The sequence below is a fragment of the Symphalangus syndactylus genome, chromosome 12 (assembly GCF_028878055.3).
Source record: "Symphalangus syndactylus isolate Jambi chromosome 12, NHGRI_mSymSyn1-v2.1_pri, whole genome shotgun sequence".
Lineage (NCBI taxonomy): Eukaryota > Metazoa > Chordata > Mammalia > Primates > Hylobatidae > Symphalangus > Symphalangus syndactylus.
The window spans coordinates 122,893,567-122,921,183 of record NC_072441.2 but is presented as its reverse complement, the minus strand read 5'-3'; the positions used below and the strand labels follow the sequence as shown (position 1 = coordinate 122,921,183).

The 27,617-nt window shown below is 39.1% G+C and overlaps 1 protein-coding gene across 4 annotated transcripts in view; it reads right to left on the bottom strand.

Annotated features, from left to right (window-relative positions):
- RASAL2 (RAS protein activator like 2) overlaps positions 1–16,359 on the bottom strand; it is a 407,617-nt gene extending 391,258 nt beyond the window's left edge. For all 4 annotated transcript variants that reach the window (XM_063627424.1, XM_055255689.2, XM_055255690.2 and 1 more), the window contains exon 1: positions 16,158–16,359. In XM_063627424.1, the coding sequence (XP_063483494.1) occupies positions 16,158–16,359 (202 nt within the window). The remainder of the gene's footprint in view (positions 1–16,157) is intronic.
- Between the last annotated feature and the right edge of the window lie 11,258 nt (positions 16,360–27,617).

Here is a 27,617-nt window from a genome sequence, read left to right as displayed (position 1 = left end):
AACCAAGCATAGTAGTGTGTACCTTAATCCCAGCCACTCAGGAGGCTGAGGCATGAGAATAGCTTGAACCTGGAAGGTGGAGGTTGCAGTATACATATATATATATATATATATATATACACGTATACACTATATATACACTATATATATGCTATATATATACTATATATACACTATATATGCTATATATATACTATATATACACTATGTATATGCTATATATATACTATATATACACTATGTATATGCTATATATATACTATATATACACTATGTATATGCTATATATATACTATATATACACTATATACATAGTATAAAAACTATTCACACAGAATTTACATTGTATTAGGTATTTTACGTAATCTAGGAATGGTTTAAAGTATATGGAAGGATAAGCCTAAGCTATATGCAAATAGTATGCCATTTTATATATGGAACTTCAGCATCTGAAGATTTTGGTATCTGCTGGGACCCTGGAACCAATCCCCTGGTAAATACTGAGGGATTAATGTCCATAAAATTCTTGAAAATCCAAACTAATCTATACAGATAGAAAGCAGATTAGTAGTTGTCTAGTGTTAGGCTGGGGAAAGGGGGGAATTACAAAGGGATGCAAAGAAACTTTTTAGACAAAATAAGTGTTCATTTCCTTGATTGTGGTAATGGTTTCATGGTTACTTATTTCAAATACATCAAATTACACTTTAAAGATGTGTAGTTTGTTGTTTCAATTTTCTTATTGAATCCGGTTTTTTGTTTGTTTGTTTTAGAGACGGTGTCTCACTCTGTAGCTCAGGCTGAAGTGTAGTAGCATGATCATAGTTCACTGTAGACTTGAACTCCTGGGTTCAAGCAATCCTCCTGCTTCAGCCTCCCAAGTAGCTAGGACTACAAGTGCGGGCCACAACACCTGGCTAATTTATTTTTTGTAGAGGCAGGTTTTCACTATGTTGCCCAGGCTGGTCTCCAACTCCTGGCCTCAAGAGATTCTCCCGCCTTAGCCTCCCAAAACACTAGGATTATAGACATCAGCCAACCATGCCTCGCCTAAATCTGGTTTCTAAAAGGATATATGAATTGGTCAGAATGAAATACTGTAACTCACTTCCCATTGCTAAATTGGCCAAGACAGAATCACAGATTTTTAAGAACTGCAACCTATTTGTAAGAAATGGAGTTAAATTTCAAAACTGATTCACAGTTTTGTGTGTATGAATCATGCTTTAAGTTTCTGAGTCCTTGAAATATAAACCCTGGGACATAAATTATGAATTATAAAGCATATGTACTGTTAAGTATAGTCAGGCTCAAGAGGAACTTAGAGAAAGAGAACTAGGCCCACTAAGAGCCCACAGTGTGCCTGAGCTTTTAGAAAAGAACATGTGAAGGTGAGTAGAGAACCATGCACCTATAATCCCAGCTCCCTGGGAGACTGAGGCAAGAGAACTGCTTGACTTCAGGAGTTTAAGACCAGCCTGGGCAACACAGTAAGACCCTCATCTAGGAAAAACAAAAAACAAAAAACTGTGAATTCTATCAATGTCCTAAAATATCTCCTGTAGGGCCAAGCTCTGAACAATGTTTTGACTGACCTGCTTCTGTGAAAGTGAATTCTCTTTCCTAGAATTACTAATACTAAAGTAGAGAGCTACCTGAATAAATCCTGGAGTAAATAAAGCTATGTCCCAGATGAATACAACTTGCGGTTCTTAAGATTGTGTGATTTCTTAACTATCAGTAGTCTCACTGGCTTGATCAAACATAACTAATAGGCATAGAAAGAAATGCTTTTATAGAAAAAAAAGTTCATATTTCATATTACTGCTAAAAATACATGAATTTTAGAGAGCTAACAGACTTTGTTTAACCTTTTTTAAATATAGAACTATTCAAATGGCTCACCCACACAGAGCTTCCTCATGTTATCTACGGTTAATAAAACTTATACAACTCGATGAAGACATTCTGTAAATTATGACATCCAAAGCGTATCAAGCATAACAAATGTCATTATTTTATAGTCACGGTGCTAATATAAAACTCATAGGTAAACTACAGGATTGGGATACAAATTAACAAACATCATACTGAATACTTTTTATAGTAACTATTTGCATTCTTTATTTGTGAGAAGTCAAATTATATAGTGATTAAGAGCACAGATTTGAGAGGAACTGTCTAGATTCAAATCCCACATCAGTCACTTGCTTTCTGTATAACGTTGGACAAGTTCCTCTACATCTTTATGCCTCCAATTCCTCATCTATAAAATGAGAAAAACAATAGTATTTACCTGATAGTGTAGTTATAAAGATTAAATAAGTTAACAGGTATAAAGCACTTAGAACTGTGCCAGGTTCACAGCAAACACTTAACAAGTTTTCTCATTATCATCATTATCATCATGCTCATGACTGTCACAGTTACCAGAGTTAAGATTAATATGTAGAATAATTAACGCCATCAGTGACAATCTAAAAAATACCAATACATCTACTGAGAATTCATGCAAAAAAAAGGACTTGAATAGACATGTCTCCAAAGAAGATATATAAATGACCAATAAGCAATAAAAAGATGCTCAATATCATTAATCATTATGTAAATACAAATGAAAATCACAATGGGATATCACTTCACACCTACTAGGATGGTTAAACCAAAAATGAATAATAAATGTTGGCAAGGAAGTGGAGTAATTGGAACCCTTGTGCATTGCTGGTAAGGATGTAAAAGGGTACATACAGCTGCTGTACCAAAACAGTCTGGCAGTTTCTCAAAAGGCTAAACATAGAACAACCATACACCCAGCATTTCCACCCCTAGGTATATAAGAATGGAAAGCAGAGACTCAAACAGATATTTGTATACCAAAGCTCATAGCAGCATTATTCAAAACAGACAAAATGTGGAAACAAAATGTGGAAACAACCCACATGTCCATCAACAAATGAATGGATAAAAAATATAGTTTATGCATACAATGGAATATTTAGCCATAAAAAATGAAATTTTTATACATGTTACAAGAATGGACCTTGAAGCCATTATGCTTAGTGAATAAGTCAGACACAGGAGGACAAATGTATGATTTCACCTATATGAGGTACCTAGAATAGGCAAATTCATGGAGACAGAAAGAATAGAGGTTACCAGCTGCTAAGAGGAGGGGAAAGGGAGAGTCATTGTTTAATGGGAAGTTTGAAGATGATGAAAACATTTGGGGTATAGGTAGTGGTGATGGTTACACAACATTGTGAATGTATTTAATATCACTAAATTGTACACTTATTAAATATAGCAAACTTAAAATGAAAGTTTGCTATATTTACCATAATAAAAAAAGAACACAAAATAATTTATTGGTTACTCTACCTAGCATCCTCACTTTTATTCCTGCAGTTCAACAAGGAACTCAATATCTGTTACTACCCACATGGGTCTCAAAGAGGCAGAGAAGATAGGATAAGACACACTGTTAAATTCTGAGACAACTTAGAAAAGCACAAAAATGCTTGTAATACATTTTAACACAAATATGTTAAATTTAAAACAGTAAATGTGAACTTCAGTAATAGAGGGTAATATTTCAAAAGAAACTACTGGATTGGGAGTCAAATAGTAATCATCTCACGTCATCAAGAATCGTTAGGAGTCACTAACTTTTTCACAATTATTTCCCTGATAAAATGGAGAAATGACTTATCATGTTTAATAAGTTTGTTGGCAGAAAAAAATGCAAGGTTTTTCAAGACTGTAGGGAAAAAGCAACTCTGTAAAAACATATAATTTCATACGATATGCTCACAGGTAAACCGAATAATATTACCGGATATATATGGGGAAATTTATTACGCTAGTTAAGCTACAGGAAAAGAAAGATGATCAGCTAATAGATATTACAAAGTCAAGCCTCTCTCAAGGTGACACTCTGGCATGACAATCTCAGTATAGACCAAAACTACAACCTAAAATGCAAATAACTGAAAATGTTCTCTTAAGCTTATTTTGGTTGAACTTGCAAAAGAATGACTGAAGACTTTCTGACCTGAACAAAACAGGAAGAAATCTGACTATATCTGGGGTATCTTTCTATTTCAATAGGAATTACCATATGATACTGTTTTTTCTTAATCATGTTATCAAGCTAGATTCAAAAACAGGAATATAAATTTTATTTTCTATAAAAAGGAAAACTCCTATGAAGTCTTTATGAAACTAGACAACATTAAAAGCAAAGTCATTATTTTAGACATTACAACGTATCTTTTGTTAGTTGGTAGCTACTGTACTGACCATCTTATTCAAGGTCCATACATTGATACAGAGTAATCACCAACCACTTGGACAAAAAGCAGCCATTTCAAAATAGGAACATGCAATAGAAAGGCCTTGGGTTTCCTCACTCAAGGGCATTCTTGAAATTTACAAACACACATAAAGTTGTACACAGTCAAGCCTAAGGGAAGCATGGAGCGAAATCTGTAATTGTCGATATGCTATACTTCAGCACAAACTGGAACATGCAAATATAGATTATAGCCAGGCAAAGAGATTTTTTATGCTGTCAGTCACTACCCTGGAGATAGTGTAAATGCTATCCTTTTTGGAAAATTATTACATAAAATATGACATTAAAAAATTTTCATTACAAGAACTGAAAAAACAAGAATAATCTTCACCTTGTCAGTGTATCCCTCAGAGCAATACAGTTATAGATTAACTCCTAACAATAATGTTGTCATCTACAGCGATTTCATGTTTCCATGAACTAAATTAGTAAAATGCTTTAAAACTACAATTGATTTTTACTGAGTTCAAAAAGAAAATGTGGCCGGGTACAGCAGCTCATGCCTATAATCACAGCACTTTGGACGGCTGGGGCAGGAGGATTGCTTGAGCTCAGGAGTTCGAAACCAGCCTGGGCAACACAGTGAGACCTCGTCTCTACAAAAAGTAAACAAAAAACTATCTGGGTGCAGTGGTGCACACCTGAAGTACCAGCTACTTGGTGGGAGGATCCCTTGAGCCTGGGAGGCCCAGGCTACAGTGAGCCAAGATAGAGCCACAGCACTCCAGCCTGAGTGGCAGAACAAGACTCTGTCTCAAATAAAAATAAAAAAAAAAAGAACCCCCAAAAACAAAAAGAGAATGTGTCTAGTAATTTCATACACTTCAAAAACTGACAAAAATACTGGCATACTTTCCCACTGTATCATATCCTTCATATGTCTTCATTATTTAGTACTTATTTATGGAGCAAGGTATTTGCATATTCTATCCTGCCCGAATTAAACAAATTTTCCTACAAACCTCCAGAGCATTAACTGGATAAGGGATTATTTTTTCATTTCACTTTCAAACTACTCTAAGACATTGTTAAAAGTTAAACAGTTTGTTCTTTTTCTAAGTTTGCTCCTTTCTGGCCTAGCAAGACAAGCTTACGCTTATGTATTACATGCTAAACAGCTAACTGGTAAAAGAAAATTTGGTTAACTTTGTTAATGGTCTATATAAAATACGATTTTTTCCATAGTCTTATTCCTATTCCTGCCATTATTTTTTCTGAAGAAAAGATTTTAAATTACTTTAATCATTAATATTAGTTCTTGTTGCCATTACTTGGATTCCGCTTTCTTTAACATTATGAAAAACTTTCCTCAGAACATACCTAAATTAATCCCATGCTATAAAACTGGGTCATTAACACAGTATTATATAAGACATACAACTCAATCACTCATCCAGGTAAAACTAAATGAAACTATATTCAAATCATGTTCAAAATAACTTTCATGAACGTCAACTCTTTCTAGCTGAGATAAAAGTTACCAACCTTGTGCTTCTTGGAATACCTAAAACATTATGTCTGCATCAAGTTATCTCAGTCGGAGGGTCTGACATAATACAAATAAGGCCATGGTCATGGATTTGACCTTTAGCAGACCAACTGGTTTGAGTCTATACTCCCACCCTTCCCTCAATTCACTTGGAAATATGCCATTAATCAAAAGTACCATTTAAACAACAACTAAGTTTTTGAAGGACAGTCTTAAAGTCATAAGGACTCAAGGCATTTAGTATGTGCTAAGTAACGTTTAAGGTATTATATAAAATTTATGTAAAAAGATTTTAATACATTTAATACATTGAAAGTAGCAACACAGCAGTAGAACTTAAAATTATGAGCCATATTTCACATACTAGAGGCAGGAATTACTTTCCAGGAAGGTTTCACCAATTTGGCACTAAATCTCAGGCCTTTAAAAACATTTCATACTCTTCTAGGAATTCAGTATAAGAAAACATTCAGAAGTTTGGATCAAAGATTTGTGCACAAAGACAAATCAGTAAAGTGTTAAACTTTTTGAAAAATGTTAACATCTAAAATAGAATAATGGTTAAATAATGTTAGTCATTAAAAATTGTATTTTCATATTATAAAGGCTCAAAAACAAAGCTGTGTGATACTGGCACATGAATATAAACAGACCATAGAACAGAAGAGAAAATCTTGAAATAACCCAAAATATAAATGGCAATCTTGTATAGAATAAAGAAGTCTTCTTAAATCAGTGCGAAAAAGCTGGTTTCTTCAACAAATGATGGCAGGACAACTGGAAAGCCATCTTTTAAAAAATGACGTTGGATCCATATCTCATATTTAATACCAGACTGGATCAAAGATTTGAATGTAAAAAATAAAACCAACGAAGTACTAGATAAACCAAGAGAGAATTATCTCACAGCCTCAGAATAGGAAAGCCCATTCTTTTTTTCGTCCCCCAAGGGTATTTAGGTACTTAGGGTATGTAGAGAGGGAAAAAAAAAGAATGGGCTTTCCTATTCTGAGGTTATAAAATAAAGATCCAGAGAACTCCCAGGAAAGGCCATTCTAACTATGACATAAAACCAAAAAGCCATAAAAGAAAAATCCAATGCATTCAATTGTGTAAGAATCATTTCTTCATAAGGGTGGAGGGAATACCATAAGAAAAATGAAAATACTGCCAACTGTTGCAGATAAACAGTTCTTTACTTAAATACTAAGAGTTCTTTAGTATGCTTTGCTTAATATACTAATAGTTCCTACAAATCACTAAGAAAAAGATCCAAGAACTCAAAAAAAATGGGCAAAAGGTATGTACAGTTCACAGAAAAGGTTGTATTTAAATGGCTCTTAAAAATGAAAAGATGTTCAATCACGCTTAATGTAAAAGATATAAAAAAATTAAATTAAGACATCATTTTTACCTTTCAGATTGCCTGATTCAAAATTTTGTAATAATTCACTATGTGTGGGTAGACAGGCACTCTCATATATTGCGGGCGAAGTATAGATAGGTAGGGCAATTTGGCAATATCTTTCAAAATTACAAATACACATACCTTTGACCTAGCAATTCTATGAATTTTTCTTACAGATATACACAAGCAAAATGGCTTATACTCAAGATCATTCACTGCAGAATCACTTGTACTAGCAAAACTTGGGGAATAATTAAATGAGTTATGATTAATTCAGGCATTATGCAGCCATAAAAAGAATGAGGGACCTCTTTACAAAATGAAAGGAAAATATATCTGAGATACATTAATAAGTGAGGGGCAGGGGGGAAGGAAGAAGAAGGAATCTCAAAGTGCAGATAAAAATCAATTCTAATGGGTTATCATACGTGTAAAAATAGAGAAAAATGCATATATACAGTAAAAACCTATGATATCATTTCAGATATAAAGCAATTTACTGACTCCAGACCCCCAGAACTCATGGCCAACTTCATTTGCAGGTTTGTTCTGGTCATTTCACTAACCTCACAGAAATATAACCCTGAATTTTTTGTAAACTAGATTTCTCGGACCCCACTTATGGCAGGATTTTAACATATCTATCTATCTCTATATTTGCTTCTATGCACGTGGAATAGGTATGAAAAGATACATAACAATTTCAAGTATTTATTGATTGGGAAGAGGGACCGTGCCTGCCAGATGGCAAGTTGTAGAGGCAGGGAGGAAGGGTAAGAGAGAGCTCATGGAATATCTTTTTATACTCTGAATTTTGGAACAAAGGAATATATTACCTATTTTTAAAAATAAATAAAAACATTTGAAAAAAATGTGTTAATGCTTTCAATAACATGAGAAAATACACTTAAGAGAAAAAAAGTAGGATGTAAAATATATGCAATCTGATACCAAATATGTATTAATACAAAAAAATCTGTACATAAAAAAGACTGGAATAAAACACAATAAAATATTAAAAGAATAATTATCTCAGCCAGGCGTGGTAGCACACTCCTGTAGTCCCAGCTATTCAGGAGGCTGAGGTCGAAGGATCCCGAGCCCAGGCAACGGATATTACGTAAGCTATGATTGCGCCACTGCACTCCAACCTGGGCATGAGCTATGATTGTGCCACTGCACTCCAACCTGGGCAACAGAATGAGACCCTGTCTCTAAAATTAGTATTTTTTAAAAAATAATAGTTATCTCTAAGAGGTAGAATTACAAATGATTTTAATCTTGGCTTTTCCTAAAATTCTAATTCTTTATGTTAAGCACAAATTATATTCATAATCAGAAAAAGGGTATTAATTTTTAATGATAGGAATCAGAGGTTAGAAATTCAAGTGGAAGGTACAAAGTTATTAGGTATTATTCAGGGTTCTAAGCATCATACATGAAATTCAAATTTCCTTCAGACATCACTTCCAATCACAGCACCAAAAAAATTATGGATAATAAGCTTAGGAAAAATATGAAAAAAAATCTCATCTGTCCTCTGGTCTATCTCTTAAGGATTATTATGAAATTATTCTCATCCTCCTACTTTATGGATGTTTTGTCCATTTTTGTTTTCTGTTACCTAGGTAATGGTATTTCCAGCATTTCCCTTAAAAGACTGTGAAACTAACAATCTGGTATTTCTCACTGTCGAGTTTTCCTGACCTTCAGCTTTGAGAGGCCATCTCCCTAAGGGAAGGCAGCAAGATCTAGAAGCTAAATCAGGAGGCTAAGGAATCTGAGGTTAAGAGTTCCAATCCTGACAAACTGTGGAGTCTGTCTCCAATTTTGGGAATAAGCTAAACTTCCTGAGCAGTTTCTTTAATGAGAAAACCTAAAGGATTGCTTTGAAAAATGTCAAAAACTATTGACTTTAAGGTTTCATTTTAACTTTTCAGACTATTCCTCTGAATTTTGTTTTCTTATCTATGTTGAATATTTTCCCCTCACTAAATTTTCACTCTCTCAATCAATATCTATAAGTATTACCAATCCCTTAGACTCAGGGATGGAGGTAAGGGGTACTTTTAGAAAGTCTGCTACAAGTGACACAATGTGAACGGAACTTGAGCAACGTTGAAGATAATTTATAGAGGGGTAAAAATATAATCAGGATCTAAATTGAACCCTTATGAGCAAAGCCAACAAAGACAATTAATTGATGTTACTAACACCTGGTAAGGGAAGGTAAAATTCAGACAGCTCATATCTGAACCCAGCTGTAGAGATTAGGAAAGTGATAACTTCTGTATCATAGTCTAGCAAATGAAATGTTGTTATGCCTTTAAGGGTTCAATTTTTATTTCTTTTGTTTACTGTATACTCACTAACACCACTGCACTGGGCCTCAAGACTTCTCTTTTCCCTTCTATTTGTGTACCGGATTACTTCTTGATGGGCTGCCCTCTCACTATAAAATAAACTACATGAAATTTGCAAAAGGGTTTTCTACATGCTAGCCTTAAGAAGTACTTGACAGCCTTTGGGAAGAAAGGTGTTTTTACAAACATCAGACAGCAATTATCCCTCTGCCAAGACAGGGTGAAGCAATTTTAGCAGTGCCCTTAGCACACTTCAAACTCCTCCTCCTGGTTAACAAGACCAAACAACTCTCTAGTTAGTTAAAAGTTTTTCCAATAGGGAGGCACAAGGGAGCAAACAGCTGAAGTTTTTCTGAATTAACAGTTATTAGTTGAATGCTTTTTTGTGGTTCACCTACTTAAAAGGTGATCAAATTACTTTGTACTACTGAAGAAAGCAACTGCAAAGAACAATTACATAAACCCTCTATTTCAACTTACCTCATCCTTCCTTCTAATGAAACAAAGGATCCGAAACCACTACCTTGCCACCATTTCCTTAATAATCTTGGTAAAGCCTACTATGTCATGTGAATCTCTTTTCTTTTTCTTAGCAAACCGCAGAAATTTCATTCACTATAGTAGGACACACAACTGTACAACTTTTTTATTTTTTTTTTTTGAGACTGAGTCTCGCTCTGTTGCCCAGGCTGGAGTGTCATGGCACGATCTCAGCTAGCTGCAACCTCTGCCTCCTGGGCTCAAGCGATTCTCGTGCCTCAGCATCCCGAGTAGCTGGAATTACAGACGTGCCACCATGCCCTGCTAATTTTTTTTTTTTTTTTTTTTTTTTTTTTTTTTGTATTTTTAGTAGACACAAGGTTTCACCATGTTGGCCAGGCTGGTCTCAAACTCCTTACCTCAGGTGATCCGCCCACCTTGGCCTCCTAAAGTGCTGGAATTATGGGCATGAGCCACCACGCCCGGCCCATTTTTAAAAATGTGTTCAGTAAATGTTATTATCTGAAAAAGATAAAGGATATCCACACAAACTATTCTTAGAGGGGTGTTCTAGAACTTTGTATTATTTATATCCAAAGATGTGTACAGATCCTCAATTCCATATCTGCAATTCCTAAATCAAAAAAACTCTGAAAAGCAAAAGACTGTATGCAACTTTTCTGGCAGTAAAGTCTGACCTGCACTGACTTAAGGCTATTTATAGTCTTTATACCACTTGGTATGTTGTTTTTTTTTTGTTTTTTTTTTTTGAGATAGTCTCACTCTGTCGCCCAGGCTGCAGTGCAATGGCGGAATCACAGCTCACTGCAATCTCCGCCTCCCGGGTTCAAGCAATTCTCCTGCCTCAGCCTCCCAAGTAGCTGGGATTACAGGTGCATGCCACCACGCCCAGCTAATTTCTTTGTACTTTAGTAGAAACGGGGTTTCACCATGTTGGCCAGACAGTCTTGAACTCCTGACCTCAAGTGATCCACCCGCCTCGGCCTCCCAAAGTGCTGGAATTACAGGCGTGAGCCACCACACCCGGCCTATTCATTTGTTTAACTGCAGAAATATTAACATAACTGTCTAGTCCAAATGGTTTTGGAAAAGAGATTGTGGATGTATAATTTTATTCCTCAAAAATATTTTCACTGTTTGAAAATCAAATAGCAGTAAACCAACATGATAGAGGATAGAACAATACTAAGATGTTATAAATGAAACTGTCTATCATCTACATTAATAGAGCACACAATTTAAATAAGACATACAAATTTTCTCTCAAAAGAAGAAAAAAGGGGGCTATTTAAAGTCACTTAAACAGTACATGCCTAGGCATTCTTAGAAGTTCTCTCTGATTTCAATGAAAAACTGTCTACTCTTAATGTGTTTTAATGTATTTGGAAATCATTGGAAACTAATACATCAACAAGCCTATGCCACATCCTAAGTATTGAACTCAAGCTTGATTCCAAAAATTTCTAAAATATGACTACTCAGGTGTAAAGATTGAATTAACAGTACCTGAGGAAATTAAGACATTTAAGGAACATGAACATGTTTGGGGATGTATTTTATACACACTCACTGATTTTCTTCTAGCAATACTAGTTGCAACATTTTAAATAAATTTAGAGACATAACCTCTAGAAACGTAACTTTTAAAAATCTCATCCTGTGTCTTAATTGGTGAGGTGTAAGCAGTATCATATAATACAACCAGGTAAGACTTCTGTCGCATCAGCTCATATTCACTTCTTGAATATGAACTTTTATTAATTCTTACCAAATTCCCACTGCCACATTTCTGGAATTATAAGGTACTTAATGAAGTATGATTAATTCCCTTTTTCTTCTGTTTGCTTAAATAGTACTAGCCCTTTGAAATTTTCCAGCAGGTCCCTATGTTGTTATCAATAAACAATGAGCTGTATACAAGCTTAATGGTAATAACGTTGATGCTATTCATTTTCTTAACAGAATATTTTACCTAATTCCTTCTGATAATATTAAAATTTAAAAGTACAAGATTTCTTGTTGATCCCTTTCTTGTGCTGATTATATTTCCCTTCTAACTCTCCAAGAGCATATCTGAGCACATACTTGCAGACCTGTCATACTGATGAGTGCAGAGCTCCACCGCAGGCAGTCCTAGAGATTGGGATCTTAAATTTCTCCCAGAGTGTCCTACACTCCCCATCCATTCATGGTAAAGTATTTAATTTTAATGTTCTCATTGTTTACCAGAAAGCACAGACAGTGAGGCTAGCTTTGCCACTCCCGTTTCCTTTCGCTATGCTGCTGAGCTTTTTCAGCCAATTGACTTTGCTTTGAGGCTATAAATATCTGAAAAATGTTCTGCATTTGATGCTCTTGGATTCTGTATCCATATTTAGCTGTTTGTGGCATGCCTTTGTTTAAGCTACTCTACCACCCATACAATCGGTCAGGTTGAGATCTGGATGGTCAAAGGACAAACGGATCAACATTCAACAGACACTGACTTACTACGAGCAAGGTACCAATCTGACAGACAAGTTGACAATGAAGGGGGTGGCAAGATAAGAATACAAAGATAAACAAGGCTCCCTGATATCAAAAATTTTATAGTCTTGACAAGGCATGGGCACAATTTATAATACTGGAATAAAACAAATGAAACATTTTACAACTAAAAGAAAATGAAGATTAGGACAGACAGCATAAATATTTTTCTCTCAGCCACGTCTCAAAAATGTGCATTAGTTTGTGTTCTAAATATAGATCCACCTATTATAAAGCTCTGAACATATTCCAGAAAAATTTTCCAAATCATGGCAATACACAAAACCCTGAGTATATGTATTATGACAATATATACATATGTACACAATATATATGTATTATCAACCAAGGAGCCAAACCTGTCAACAACAAACTCAAAATAGTGCCTAGTCTTCAAATTTTGTGAGGCAAACTAATAAAATATTGTTTCTAGAAGTTCCTGTTAAGATATTCTTTGGAGGGTTACTTCTGTTGTTGTTTGTTCCCATCATGATTGCAAACAGAAGTATATTGCAGGAGATGTAAATTGCACTTAATAAAGCTCCTTATTATTACCCTACCTTTAGAACCCACATGGCTATGTAGGTTAGGTCTCAAAACTGGATGAACTAGACCTAAGCAACATCCCCCATACTCACCTTCCTATCTTGTGAAAACATTCCAAATAAATAAACATCTGCCTTCAATATATCTTCTTTGAAAACTCAGTTCACTGACCTTTTGATAAAACTGCTCCCCAGAATCCCCTGACAATCATGTTTAAACGCACTAAGTTAAGGGCTTGGTTAATGCCTGGCCCCAAGAGCCAGGATAAAGATTATAGGCCAACCTGCAGGTAAAATAATGGGCCAAGCCACAGAATCAGACAACTTTAAAGCTAAAAGGGACCACAGATACCAATTACTCCAGATTCCACTTTTAGCTGAAACCTAGAGGCCATGAGTTAAAACTACTTGCCCAGAGTTAGACAACCAACTTGTGGCAAAGCCAGAATGAAACCAAGTTCTCCATCCCCAGTTGTATACTCTAGGTTTCTAGTTGTATCCTCTAGACTAGGTTCCCAATTTGTAGATTTCCCTGAAACATGTTAGACTACACTCATCAAAGTCTCTTTAAATTGTGAGACGAACCTAGATGATCCAAGACAATGAAGGTTTGAACACACAGTCAAGAAACAAGAAAAACAAAACCAGTGTATTCTCCAAATTGTTTTTCTACATTCTATTACTTTTATTTCAAAGTTTTTACTTCAAAGTTTTCAAACATACACCCTGTTCATACAATAGGCAACTTAAAACTAGCTAAGGACATAGCCAAGAGTCATTCCAATAGTTCTGAAATATTTACATCAAACTAAAGACAACAAAGTAGTATCCAGGATGAGCTGCCTCAGAGGAAGGAAAGTAGCAATACTAAACAATAAATAAAAACAACTTCTGGTTAATTGATAGAGAAAACAAAAAAAGTTACAATGCAGTGGAAAGTCTGCAATTGGTCACAAAAATGCAAGGCATGGTATGTATATGTGTGTGTCACACACATATACATACCATGCATTTCTGTGATGTCTGATATGAAGTCTTGGCATCAACTGAACTACGCAGAAAGAAAACTTCTAAGTCATGGTCACTCTTGAACAATAAACATATATCCTGTTCAGAAGGACGAAAGAAAAAAAAACATAATGTAAACTTGCTCTCACTCTCTCTCTCTCTCTCACACACACACACACACACACACAAAATAGACAATATATATTTCACAAATCAACCCTAGGAATGGACTACAAAACAACATACACTTATAGACTTTTATGTCCTTACAAATGAAGAATGATAGTTAACACTAGGTCCAGAGAACCCAGATAGTTTTGGATACTGAAATACCGAATTATCATATACACGTATTCTTAGAATAGCATGGCCCTATTTCTAACATCACACAAATAAACAGTATACCAAAGAAGTGTGTAAGGAGAGGAAGATGATAGAATGCGAAAACGTTGTAACTACAATATACTCTAATTCATATGCACTTTCAGATTCTCATCAACCTTTGTTCTAAATGACCAGCTAAGTGGGATTAGCAGGCAGATGGAAAATCAGGCACCAAAGTTTTTAATCTAATTTGCTGAGAACAAACTGGGTGACCTTGCATCGTCTCCCACTCCTTTGCATTAAGTCTTCCGGTACGTAGAGTAACATCAAGAAACAGCCAGCAAAATACAAAGTGGTACACAAATAAATCCTTAAGAACTGGTTATAAGAAGAATTGCTGGATTTTTATGATTAAAAGGGTCACTAGTGATGATTTAATCCAATCCACTCACTTTACAGATGAGGAATGACAAGCCAAAAATGTGACTCGATCTGCCCCAAATCCCATAGCCATTTAGTGGTAGAACTGAGGCAAGAACTTAGATCTCTGGACTCCTTGTTCTATGATCTTTGTGATGGACATGAAGTTTTCAAATCAACTGAACTATACAGAAAAAAACCTTCTAAGTCTTGGTCACTCTTGAATAGTAAGCATATACCCTGTTCAGAAAGATGAAAGAAAAAAACATAAGGTACTTGATCACTACAGGCTTAGATGCACACGACTGCAGGATAACATCTTAACATTGTGTTTGATCCCAAGTGCTTCAAATTTGCCATCTTATACTCAGCCACATTACTAATGTCTTTTGTAGTCACGTAAGCTAAGCGATAAACATCTTGCCGTTTCAATATTTTGGAAAGCCACAGCTCAGTCCTGAATGCCAGGCTATAAATCCTTAAGCTATGAGTTTTCAAAACCAGTATGGTTTTAGTGCTGCCACAAGGCTCACTCTAATAGAATCTCATCATTCAGTTTTAATTAAAGAGGTGGTTACCAGGAATGCAGAAAGGCAAAGTTTTAGTGTGTTCATCACTTTTAACCTGCTGAGTGGCAACCCAGTCACTTTACAACGAGATTCAGAAACAATAGTGTAATCTGAAACAATCCACACCCGTTGGAATAAGTGGTTGCTTTTAGAGAGAGTGAGGTTCAGGCAGAGGTTATAGATTAGTCTGCTCCCACCAAATACACAGTTTGTATTTTTTTTTCATTCATTAGCTTATTCTCTGCTTTTTCATAATATCTTTGTTTCCAGTCTTGCCTCATTCAACAAGAAAAAGAGACGAAAATCCATTCACTTGGTTTCATGGAGTTTTCCATCATACCTTCTTGAAGATTGATTGCCTGGCAGTTCCCTTGAAGTAATCGCCTAAGAATTACGTCTTGGATAGCCCAACTTCCGCATTAAACTTACTGCAGGTGTCAGAAGAGGTCCAAAGACCATACTGAGTCACATCCCTGCCCAAGTGATAGTCTCAAGAAACTTGTCAGAAATGCACCCCCAGAACAAAAAAGGATGTGGGAAACTGACCTAGCACGGATGAGGACTGGGAATGAGCCTGTGACTTAGGGAATGAATTTCAGCCCAAGCAAAAATAGGAAACACCAGCCTCTAAGACGGCCTGTGGTCCTTACCGTACACCCGGACCCAGCTCTGTTGCTGGCACACGGACTCCAGAAGGATCCGATCCAACATGCCACCGGCTACGGCTCCACTGACTGGGACAACCGCGTCCAGTTCCTCCGGGGGCAGCGGCGAGTCGGACTCCAGCGCCGGGAACATCTCCGGCCAGGACAGCGCCTCCGCGGCTCCTCCGGACGACGGAGAGAGCTCCATAGTGCCCCGAGGTGGGAGGGGGACGAGGCGGCGGCTTCAGGGCGGGCTGGCGCGAGGCTCCGCGCCCTGCCTGCGGGAAGGGGAGGAGGAGAGCGCGCAGCGAGGACAGGGACCCGAGCGGCAGCCGGCGCGGACACCTCTCACCTCCTTCCCCGTCGCCCACTGCCCGGGGCTCGGGCGCTGCAGCCCACCTGCAGCCGGCGGGCGGGATCCAGGCCGGGAGGAGGATCCAGCGTGGCCCCGACCAAGGGTGAGTCCGGGCTCAGGTGTGTGGGTACCTCCCGGGAGAGGACGCAGAAGAACCCGGGAGGGGAGGCTCGCCCTCCCACCTCCTCGGAGCCGCCTTCTTCAGCCTCGCCGGCGTCTCTCGCGGTCAGACCAGGCTCTGGCTGGGGATGGAGCGGGGCCGGGCAGGGCTGGGCTTGGGGGCGTCGCCGCCAGGGGCCGCCCCCTCTGACCGGCTCCCGCCGCCGCCGCCTCAAGCTCCGAGTGCCCGTCTCCTCAGCCTGAGGAGGGGTAGGGGGCGGTGGCCCCGGGTTCTAGCCCGCCTGTCCTCGGCCCCCACTTCTGGAATGAGCCTGCCCGCCCCCTGACTCTCAGGCCACAGCTCCGGCCGCAGCTCTGGCTCCTGCTCCGCGACAGATCCCACAAGCCCGGCAGCCGCGGCGGTAGCGGTGGCGGCGGCGGCGGCGGCAGGCGGCATCCCAGGGTGATAGGCTGAAGCAATCGAGGGCCGAGAGCCCGGCCGCGTGTGCACTCGAGTAACGAAGCGGGGGAGGGACTGCGCCGAAGGCAGGAAAAGTCGGACACCGAATTATTCATCCGGCCTGTCCCGCCTACTTTCCAAGTACCCTCCCCGGGAGAGCCGGGTATTGAGCGGTCCGGGTCTCTGCTGCTCAAAGTAAAGACCGTTTGAGAAGGCGGGGAGGTAAAAGGGTGCGGGAAATTTAAACAGAAAAGAAAGGAGCTTCCCTTCTTTCTCACACCTTTCCTATTTCTTTGTTTCTTTCTTTCTTTATGGGCCAACGTTTCTTTCTTATTGGACAAAGAGATCGAAGAAGCTGCTTTATCTTACAGTCACCCAAGGGGAAACGCCTTCTTCCTTCCCAGAGTGGGGTGGTAGCGGGTCCGGGATTCTGGGATATGCACAGGGTCTGCGCCCTGCGCCCTGTCCGCGCTGAAGCTGGACTTGTCATTGGTTTGCAACAGCATGGTGAAGAAGTGTGGTGTGGATGGATGGACGGACCTCTCAGGCACATGAAATACTCAAAAGCCCAGTATTAACCAATCATGTTTCTCTGTTTTGTCTTTGATCTTTGTGCAGTGTGTTGGCTTTTTTCCTTTAATGATGTCACTTGCATTTTATTTTTGGTTTATTTGTAGACTGTCTCCCTCCTTGGCCATGGCTTTACTTTTATGTCCACCCAAGGCGAGTTTCATCAGTTTAGGTTTAAGAAATTACTGACAAGTTAACAATAATAATTTCAAAATTGAACAATAATAACTTAAACCGTGCCTTAGACATAGTAGATCTCCAACAGTGTTTCTTGAATGTGGCTACCTAATGTGGAACAAGATTTTTCATAATTACATGTTGCTATTTTTAATACCTTTTGGGAAGTTCTTTAGTCCCCCCCGCCTTTCTCCCTACGTTGCACAAAGAGACTGGTCTACAAGGGGTCCTGTTAGTTCTCTGGTTTTGTGGGGTCCTGGAATATTGTTTGGGCTTATTGAGAGTTAACAAGGATGTATTTTGTGAGTTTCTCCAAACTCTTATTTAGAGTAATAGTATTTCAAAGCAAGAAGTGTTTTAGAGATAACATCATTCTGCCTCTTGTTTAACAGGTGAGGAAACTGAGGAAAAACCAGCTTACCTGGCAAATCACCCACAAGTACAGATAGTTCCACAATGACTCAATGGATATTATTTCAACTTTGTTCCCTCAAGAACCTTTTGTGATTAAGCTTGTTGATTTGTGGCTTGATGGTTTACAGGAATGGTCATTTTTAATATCTAGGACCCTGCTTGCTTGCTTGCTTACTAGACTGGCTGCATAGTCAGTCTTCCACGTGTAAACAATGGTGTGTGCTTTAGTGGATAAGAGATGTTGAGTGCTGAGATTGCAGGGCTCAGCACTGAGCACACCTAGAGCATTTTTATTTATACTAAATTAATGCCATGGTAACATAAGTTAGAGAGCAAGTGAATATGGCATCAAATGTACAAAGTTGAGTATCTCTTTACTAGTCAATGTATAAGGAATTTATTTACCCAAGCAATTACCTTAAAAACAGCATTACAAGTGGTATGCGAAACATTTCCAGAATTTATTTCCACATCTGCTCTTTCAGTGGCATCATCCATTCCTGAGCTCAAGAAAAGGCCTCTGCCAACCCCCAGTAATCCTGCTTTTTTAGTAATCCTACTTTTTTTTTTTTAACTTTAAGTTCTGGGATACATGTGCAGAACGTGCAGGTTTGTTACATAGGTATACATGTGCCATGGTCGTTTACTGCACCTATCAACCCGTCATCTAGGTTTTAAGCCCTGCATTCATTAGGTATTTGTCCTAATGCTCTTCCTCCCCTTTCCCCCACCCTCTGACAGGCCCCAGTATGTGGTATTACCCTCCCTGTGTCCATGTGTTCTCATTGTTCAACTCCCACTTATGAGTGAGAACATGCAGAGTTTGGTTTTCTGTTGTGTTACTTTGCTTAGAATGATGGCTTCCAGCTTCATCCATGTCCCTACAAAGGACATGAACTCATTCTTTTTTATGGCTGCATAGTATTCCATGGTGTATATATGCCACATTGTCTTTATCCAGTCTATCATCAATGGCATTTGGGTTGGTTCCAAGTCTTTGCTATTGTAAATAGCACTGCAATAAACATACATGTGCATGTGTCTTTATAGTAGAATGATTTATAATCCTTTGGGTATATACCCAGTAATGGGATTGCTGGGTCAAATGGTATTTTGGTTCTAGATCCTTGAGGAATCGCCACAGTGTCTTCCACAATGGTTGAACTAATTTACACTCCCACCAACAGTGTAAAAGCATTCCTATTTCTCCATAGCCTTGGCAGAATCTGTTGTTTCCTGACTTTTTAATAATCACCATTCTCACTGGCGTGAGGTGGTGTCTCATTGTGGTTTTGATTTGCATTTCTTTAATGACCAATGATGATGAACTTTCTTTCGTATGTTTATTGGCTGCATAAATGTCTTCTTTTGAGAAGTGTCTGTTCATATCCTTCGCCCACTTTTTGATGGGGTTGTTTGTTTTTTCCTTGTAAATTTGTCTCAATTCCTTGTAGATTCTGGATATTAGACCTTTGTCGGATGGGTAGATTGCAAAAACTTTCTCCCATTCTGTAGGTTGCCTGTTCACTCTGATGATAGTTTCTTTTGCTGTGCAGAAGCTCTTTAGTTTGATTAGATCCCACTTGTCAATTTTGCTTTTTGTTGGAATTGCTTTTGGTGTTTTAGTCATGAAGTCTTTGCCCATGCCTATGTCCTGAATGGTGTTGCCTAGATTTTCTTCTAGGGTTTTTATGGTTTGGGGTTTTACATTTAAGTTTTTAATCCATCTTCAATAATCCTACTTTTTAAATCCAAACCCTCCAGATACTGGTCCCTGCTTCACCTCCCTATCCTGACCCCAGACTAGCAGCAGGTCATTATCTAATTGACTAAGTAATAGTATGTCTGAAATTTATCTAATGTTCATAACTTAAAAATAAAATACTTTCACAGGCCAGGCATGGTGGCTTACACCTATAATCCTAGTGCTTTTGGAGGCTGAGGCAGGAGGACCACTTGCGCCCCAGGAGTTTGTGACCAGCCTGGACAACATAGTGAGACCCTCATCTCTACAAAAAAATAGAAAAAAATTAACTGGGCCTGGTGGCAAACACCTGTAGTCCCAGCTACTCAGGACGCTGAGGCAGGAGAATCACTTGAGGCCAGGAGTTTGAGACTGCAGTGAACCATAATTGCACCACTACATTCCAGCCTGGGCAACAGCATGAGACCCTGTCTCAAAAAAAAAAAGAAAAGAAAGAAAGAAAATACTTTTACAACCTGAACAATAATTCTGTGAGATAAGTAGAACCAGTATTTTAAAATCACCATTTAGAAAATTAAAAAAAAAAATTAAGCATAGAATTGTATTAAGCAACCTACCTAAACATGGCTACTTAGGAGATTGAGATTAAAACTCAAGTCTCCTAATTTTTAATTTCATTAATAGATCTGGATTCCTGAAGAGTGTTTTTCTTTGGTGTTCTGACATTTGTAGAACCAAAAATAATATTTCATGGTTTTTGCAAATTATTATCATTTAAGAAAAATATCCCAAAAAATATTGAAGAAAAAACAAAACAAAAAAGTTGTATACCAATTTGCATTGCTGGGAGGCAGTTAATCCTACTTGAACTTACACCAGTGGTATCTCCCCAGAGCCAACCCAGATTTTAATGTGAAGATAAATCCTTGGCTAATGAAGTCTTAGTTAACACTGTAGTTTGCAAACAGTCCTTTATGTGTGAACTACAAGAAAGCTCCCACACCCCTGCCTGCCGTCTCCCCTCCTCTTTCCTCCAGGTTTCAAGCTCCCAGAGGTGATCTACATATTTACTATCATTGGAATTCATAACATCAAGAATCAAACCCAAGTCCCCGGAGAAGTGGGAACTAAAAATTGGGTAACTATTGAGGAGAAGAAATAATAGTTTTCCTATGTCTAAAAACAAATGCTGGCACAAATCTGAGGTTTCTAAAAGATAGAAAGAGGCCTTTGGTTCTGAATACACGTTGCCAGTAATAAAGAGAAGTATACATTACCAATAGTCAATAATAAGGGGAGATAAGGGTTTGGAATCTTGGCTGTCACAAAACTGAGGACCGGGTATGGGTCCAGTTTTCTTCTTCATTCACTTGTTAGCACGCATACGTGCGCACACACACACACACACACACACGAGGTTCCCTCTTCACAAATGCTGTTAACTGTTTTCTTTCCTTTTAAGGCAGGGTCTTGCTCTGTCACCCAGGCTGGAGTGCAGTGGCATGATCTTGGCTCACTGCAACCTCCACCTCCCAGGCTCAAGCAATTCTCCCACCTCAACCTCCCAAGCAGCTGGGACTACAGGTGTGCACCACCATACCTGGCTAATTTTGCATTTTTTGTAGAGACGGGGTTGCCCCATGTTGCCCAGGCTGGCTTCAAGCTCCTGGGCTCAAGTGATCCACCTGCCTCGACTTCCCAAAATACTGGGATTACAGGAGTGAGCCACCAAGCCTGGCCAGCTATTTTCTTATAGCCAGTCCCTTCTAGACTATGTAGGCACCACCTCTAAGCAGCTAATCCCCAAAACAGTAATGCAATTTTTAAACTGGTTTGCCAGCTCCTCCCTTTCAATATCCCCTCTCCCTTTAGACACATTTATGCAGCACTCTCCTGATTATACTCTATAACACTGACTATGCCCAGTCTATCATAAGGAAGAATTCAGACATTTCCCAAGATTCTGCCATCTGTCTTCCTCTCACCTCACTCCCTAAATCCCTGGTGATCTACCCACTTCTGTGATTTCAGCTGTCACTTGGATAATGTTGACTTTGAGAAACTCATCTCCAGCCTTATCCACAGTACTAGGGTCCTATCAGGAGTTTTTAAATGTTGAACACCTCCAACAAGATATGCTTCCTGGACTTCCAACTCAATGCATGGAAAGTGACATCTTCATGATCTCCTTACCCCTTGCCCAAACACCCTTGCCTTCTTGAATTGCCTTTTTATGTTAGTAAAACTAGTGGGTTCTGTCTCAAACTTGCTTATACATGGAGTTACCTTTGAGTCCTCTCCTCCATCCTAGCTTGCATAAATCCAACCCATGCTTTGCATTCGTATTGACACCATCCTAGCTCGGACCTAGTTAGCGTTCACCAGGATTATTGCATTAGCTTGTTAGCTGTCCTCCTTCCCCTGCCACCTTTCCACCTCCAATACTTTCTACCTTCTGTTGTAGGTGAATTATTCTACAGCACAGTTCAGACCAAATCACATCCAAACTCAAAAAAACAGCTCCTTGTTGCCTACTAAGTAAAATGTATGCTTTACAGAGCTTAAAAGGGCCTTCCAAATGTAGTCCCAAACCACTGTTGCTGCCTCTCTCATTGCATGTGCTCTGCCAACCCAATAGACTCTCTATTCTACAAATACATCCAGCACTTTCCTTGCCCCTTGCCTCTGCTTAATTGTTTCTTCCACCTGGAATGGGACTTTTCAAGGGTCCCCATCAAATACCACTGTCCTCCTCCATCAAGTCATTCCCTATTCTCCAAGCTGGCAATTAGCCTCCTCTGAGTTCCTGTAGCATTTGTTTCTGTCTGTCTTCTGGAACCAATCATAGTATATATTATGGAATAGTCCTTTGTATAACTCTTTTTTTTTTTTTTTTTTTCTGGGACGGAGTCTGGCTCTGTCGCCCAGGCTGGAATACGGTGGCGCGATCTCGGCTCACTGGAAGCTCTGCCTCCCAGGTCCATGCCATTCTCCTGCCTCAGCCTCCCGAGTAGCTGGGACTACAGGCGCCCGCTGCCACACCCGGCTAATTTTTTTTTTTTTTTTTTTTTTTTTTTTTTGTATTTTTAGTAGAGACGGGGTTTCACTGTGTTAGCCAGGATGGTCTTGATCTCCTGACCTTGTGATCCACCCTCCTTGGCCTCCCAAAGTGCTGGGATTATGGGCGTGAGCCACCGCACCCGGCCTGTATAACTCTTACTGTCTGCTATTAGGTTATAAGCACCTTGAGACAGAAACCTTGTTTCTCCCCCACAATGTCTTTCATAAATTAACCCCTCAATGAAACCAGAAGCCAAGAAACAAGAAATTATACTAAGGGTTTTTTCATAGATGCTTGGGGCTGCAAAAGATACTAAAATATCCGTTTAATAAGTCCAATCATGCAACTCTCATTTTCTCTCCTGCCCCTCCCCATTTTAAAAATAAACATTCCTAGGCCCAGGAAAATGACATGACTGTGCTCACAAAACTAATGACAGAAGAAGGATTAGAATTCAGATCTCCTGAATCTCAATTCATTAGCCCTATCAAAAGATTCATTCCTTTCCATCCTTTTCTGTCCTTTAAATGGATATTTTTCTTGTTAATAAAGGTTTTCTCAGCGAAGTAATTTTATTCTTTTACATATTATTTAAGCTTAAAGCATTCGTGCCATATTCCTGGCCCCACATATCATTTTAGCAAAATTATACTTATTTTTTTAACCAAAGGACCAAACAGAGACATCAGAGAAACATCTGGTCTGATTCATCAGGGTAGCAGCAACATTGCTATTTATACACGAGCACAGCCCTATCTTTGTAGCTCTCAGCTGTTCCTCATTGCTCAGTATGTTCCCCTTTTCAACCTTGTCTGTCCCTCATCACGATAGCATCCTGCATCCTGCGTCTTAAGCAGAATCTAATGCAATCATAGAAAATATATTTCCTACTCCCTAGAAGGGGTCTGTCTTTAATAGGAAATATTTCTCTACTCTCTCAGTCTCTTCATTGAGGAGTATAGGACAGCAAGCCTCAAGTGGTTGGGTGTCTGCCATTCATTCCACAGCATTCTGGGTAGAAAGAAGTTGGATAGAAACCAAAGCTGTGGCATAAGTCAAGTTTGGAAGCAGGTCAGGTAGAAAGGAAGTGAGCATTCTAAATGGGGAAACTGAGGTTAATGAGGAGAATTTAAGGAGCACTGATTCTCCGCATAGCAGTTAGAAACTTCATGATCTTAGGGAGTCATCAGGACCAAAGAAAGGTTTAGGAATCTTCTTGGGTTTTGTGAGTACCTTTTATATCTGGCCCGTGTCCTCTAAGAGAAGGCCACTCTTTGTACTAACCAATAAGAATATTGTTTGGAAAAGCAGTGGAACAGCCCAGAGACAAACAGACGTCTACCAGTCACTTCAAAACTCCTCAAAAATCATGGCCTCACTTCAGCATTCAACTACAGGAATGCGAAAAAAGTAAAAATATTCAGATGGAATCATACTGGCCCCTGACATCAGGGCCTAATTAAAACCTTAGAGGTCCTAAGCACTGAAAATAATAAGGTGCCTCACCCCCCAAAAAATTATTTTTGCAAAGTGTTAGGAAGAACAACAAAGTTCTATTTTATTTTTTCAGTGGTAACCACTACAGAATTTGTTTCAGATATGGCAGATACCAAACTCTTAAAAGTTTTGTATGTGTCTTTGTGTATTCCTACTTTGCCAGTGCCCTAAACACCATATCTGTTGAGTAATCCAGCTCTTCTTGGAATATCCTGAGCCAACCATCTATTAACAGACACTATGTATGAAGAGAGTAATCTTTAGCAAATTAATTTCTGTGTTTTTCTATTAACTATAGAGACTGAAGAAAATGATCACTTCCTTAGCTTTGTTATTCTAATGAGTCCTCAAAAAATGTGATTAAAAAATCAGAACCAAATGATTCTGAAGAACAGATTTAAAAAAATTATTCCACTGTCCTCCTATTACTCTGAAATAAATATTATCTTTTTTTGTTTTTTTTTTTGAGATGGAGTCTTGCTCTGTCGCCCAGGCTAGAGTACAGTGGCACGATCTCAGCTCACTGCAAGCTCTGCCTCCTGGGTTCACGCCATTCTCCTGCCTCAGCCTCCCGAGTAGCTGGGACTGCAAGCACCCGCCACCACGCCTGACTAATTTTTTTTTTTTTTTGTATTTTTAGTAGAGACGGGGTTTCACCATGTTAGCCAGGATAGTCTCAATCTCCTGACCTCGTGATCCACCCTCCTCGGCCTCCCAAAGTGCTGGGATTACAGGCGTGAGCCACCGCACCTGGCCAGGAAATATTATCTTAATTGGTCAATATGTGGAGGCTACACAACCATTTTCATTTTTCTCTCATATCTTAAAGATGTCAAGACATTGGTTATAATAGCTAGAGCCTAAGACTTGTGAATAAAGAAAAAAAAATCCAAAATATATCTTTTGTAAGTTGTTACCTAAATATGGATGAAGAATCTCTTCCCAGTGTTGATCATGGTTAATTGTTAGTATCGAGAAATAAGAAACCTGGAAGGGTTTTTTTTTTGGTCATTTTCCCATTAGTTTATAACAGGAAATTATTAGCAGGATAACCAGGGAGGAGCTGGAAGGTTGGAAGCAAGTAGTCAGAAAGTGGGATATCAGAATCAAGATTGCTAAGGTGTAATGTCTGAGTAATGACAGGATACAAAATGTGGTCCTAAGTGGTAGATGACTAAAGTAGATTGAAGGAGAAGGTCAGAAGGGTTAAGAAGGTACAAAAATTAAAAAGCTAAGTTAGTGGAACAGTTGTTAACACCAACTCCTAGGATGGTACTAGGAGGTAGGATAAAGATAAAAACTATTGGGGAGTTAAGTCCCCAAATTTTTGTAGAATGAAGGGAACCAAGTGGCAAAAAAGAAGAGAGGGTAGAGGGAACCCTTAAGAAAAGAATAAGCATTTACATGAGAGTTAAATAGTGGTGGTCTGGAAGTAGCAATGGACAGTCAGCCAAATGCTAACTCCTGCATCCCGACTCCCTCTACAGCACAACAGAACAAAGTGTGTGGGAGAATGAACAGCCTCAACTAGAGGATGTTGCAAGGCAAATCCTAGCCTTGAAGTGGGTCTCTCAATTCAAGACAACTGAAGAGTACACTTCCAAGAAAAAATATTAAGAATGTAGAATGTCTTATTTATAATGGGATAATGGTTCCAGATGGCTCAGTGCAAAGGATGATTAAGGGGTTTGTAGTGATAGCCACAAGAGGTGAGAAAGAGGGGTTTCATAGTGATAGGCAGATGTGAGAAAGTACTGAACCATTCATTAAGGGGGTGAAGGCAATAGAGAGCACAGGTGACTAGAAATATTGCCCATTCGATCAATGACTGGGGATTAGAGGAATGAGGGAGAGATGGGCTTCAAATATTATACTTTGGCTCACTGTGAAGCCTGTCACAAAGTTTTTGGAAAGGCCACAAGGACCTTGTTCTAATCCAAGCTGTCTCTCTGTGTCTGAAGCTGAAGCAATAAGCCTAGTGAGGACAGGGCTCTTTCAAGGTTTGTGGCTCAATAGAGGGTTGTTTTTCCATTTCATGAGAACTCTACTCTGTAGATACCTTCATTTTATTCCAGTTGATCAGCCTTTCCTAGACTCTGTTAGTTCTGTGCTCTGCCTGGGACTAATGATTGATCATCTAAAACACACTACTCCTGGGCCAGGAGTGGTGGCTCATGCCTGTAATCCCAGTACTTTAGGAGACTGAGGCCGGTGGATCATTTGAGTTCAGGAGTTTGAGACCAGCCTGGCCAACATGGCGAAACCCCATCTCTACTGAAAATACAAAAATTAGCCAGGCACAGTGGCACATGCCTGTAATCCCAGCTATTTGGGAGGCTGAGGCATGAGAATTGCTTGAGCCTGGGAGGTGGAAGTTGCAGTGAGCTAAGATTGCACCATTACATTCTAGCCTGGGTGACAGAGCAAGACCTTGTCTCAAAATAGAATAAAATTTTTTTTTTTTTTTTTTGAGACGGAGTCTCGCTCTGTCGCCCAGGCTGGAGTGCAGTGGAGCAATCTCAGCTCACTGCAAGCTCCGCCTCCCGGGTTCACGCCATTCTCCTGCCTCAGCCTCTCTGAGTAGCTGGGACTACAGACGCCCACCACCACGCCCAGCTAATTTTTTTGTATTTTTAGTAGAGACGGGGTTTCACCGTGGTCTTGATCTCCTGACCTCGTGATCCGCCCGCCTCGGCCTCCCAAAGTGCTAGGATTACAAGCGTGAGCCACCGCGCCCGGCCTCAAAATAGAATAAAATTAAATTAAATTAAAAAAATACACTAGTCCCTTCTGTTCCCTTGCACCTTGCCTACTGCATCATCTCTGTATCAGTCTCACAGTCTATCTTTCCTTCTCCTCCTTTGTTTTAGTCTGTTCTCACACTGCTATAAAGATACTACCTGAGACTGGGTAATTTATAAAGAAAAGAAATTTAATTGGCTTACAGTTCCACATGGCTAGGGAGGCCTCAGAAAACGTACAATCATGGTGAAAGGTGAAGAGGAAGCGAGGCACATCTTACATGATGGTAGAAGAGGGAGAGAGGGAGTACAGTGGAAACTACCACTTTTAAACCATCAGATCCTGTGAGAACTCCCTCACTATCACAAGAACAGCATGGGGGGAAC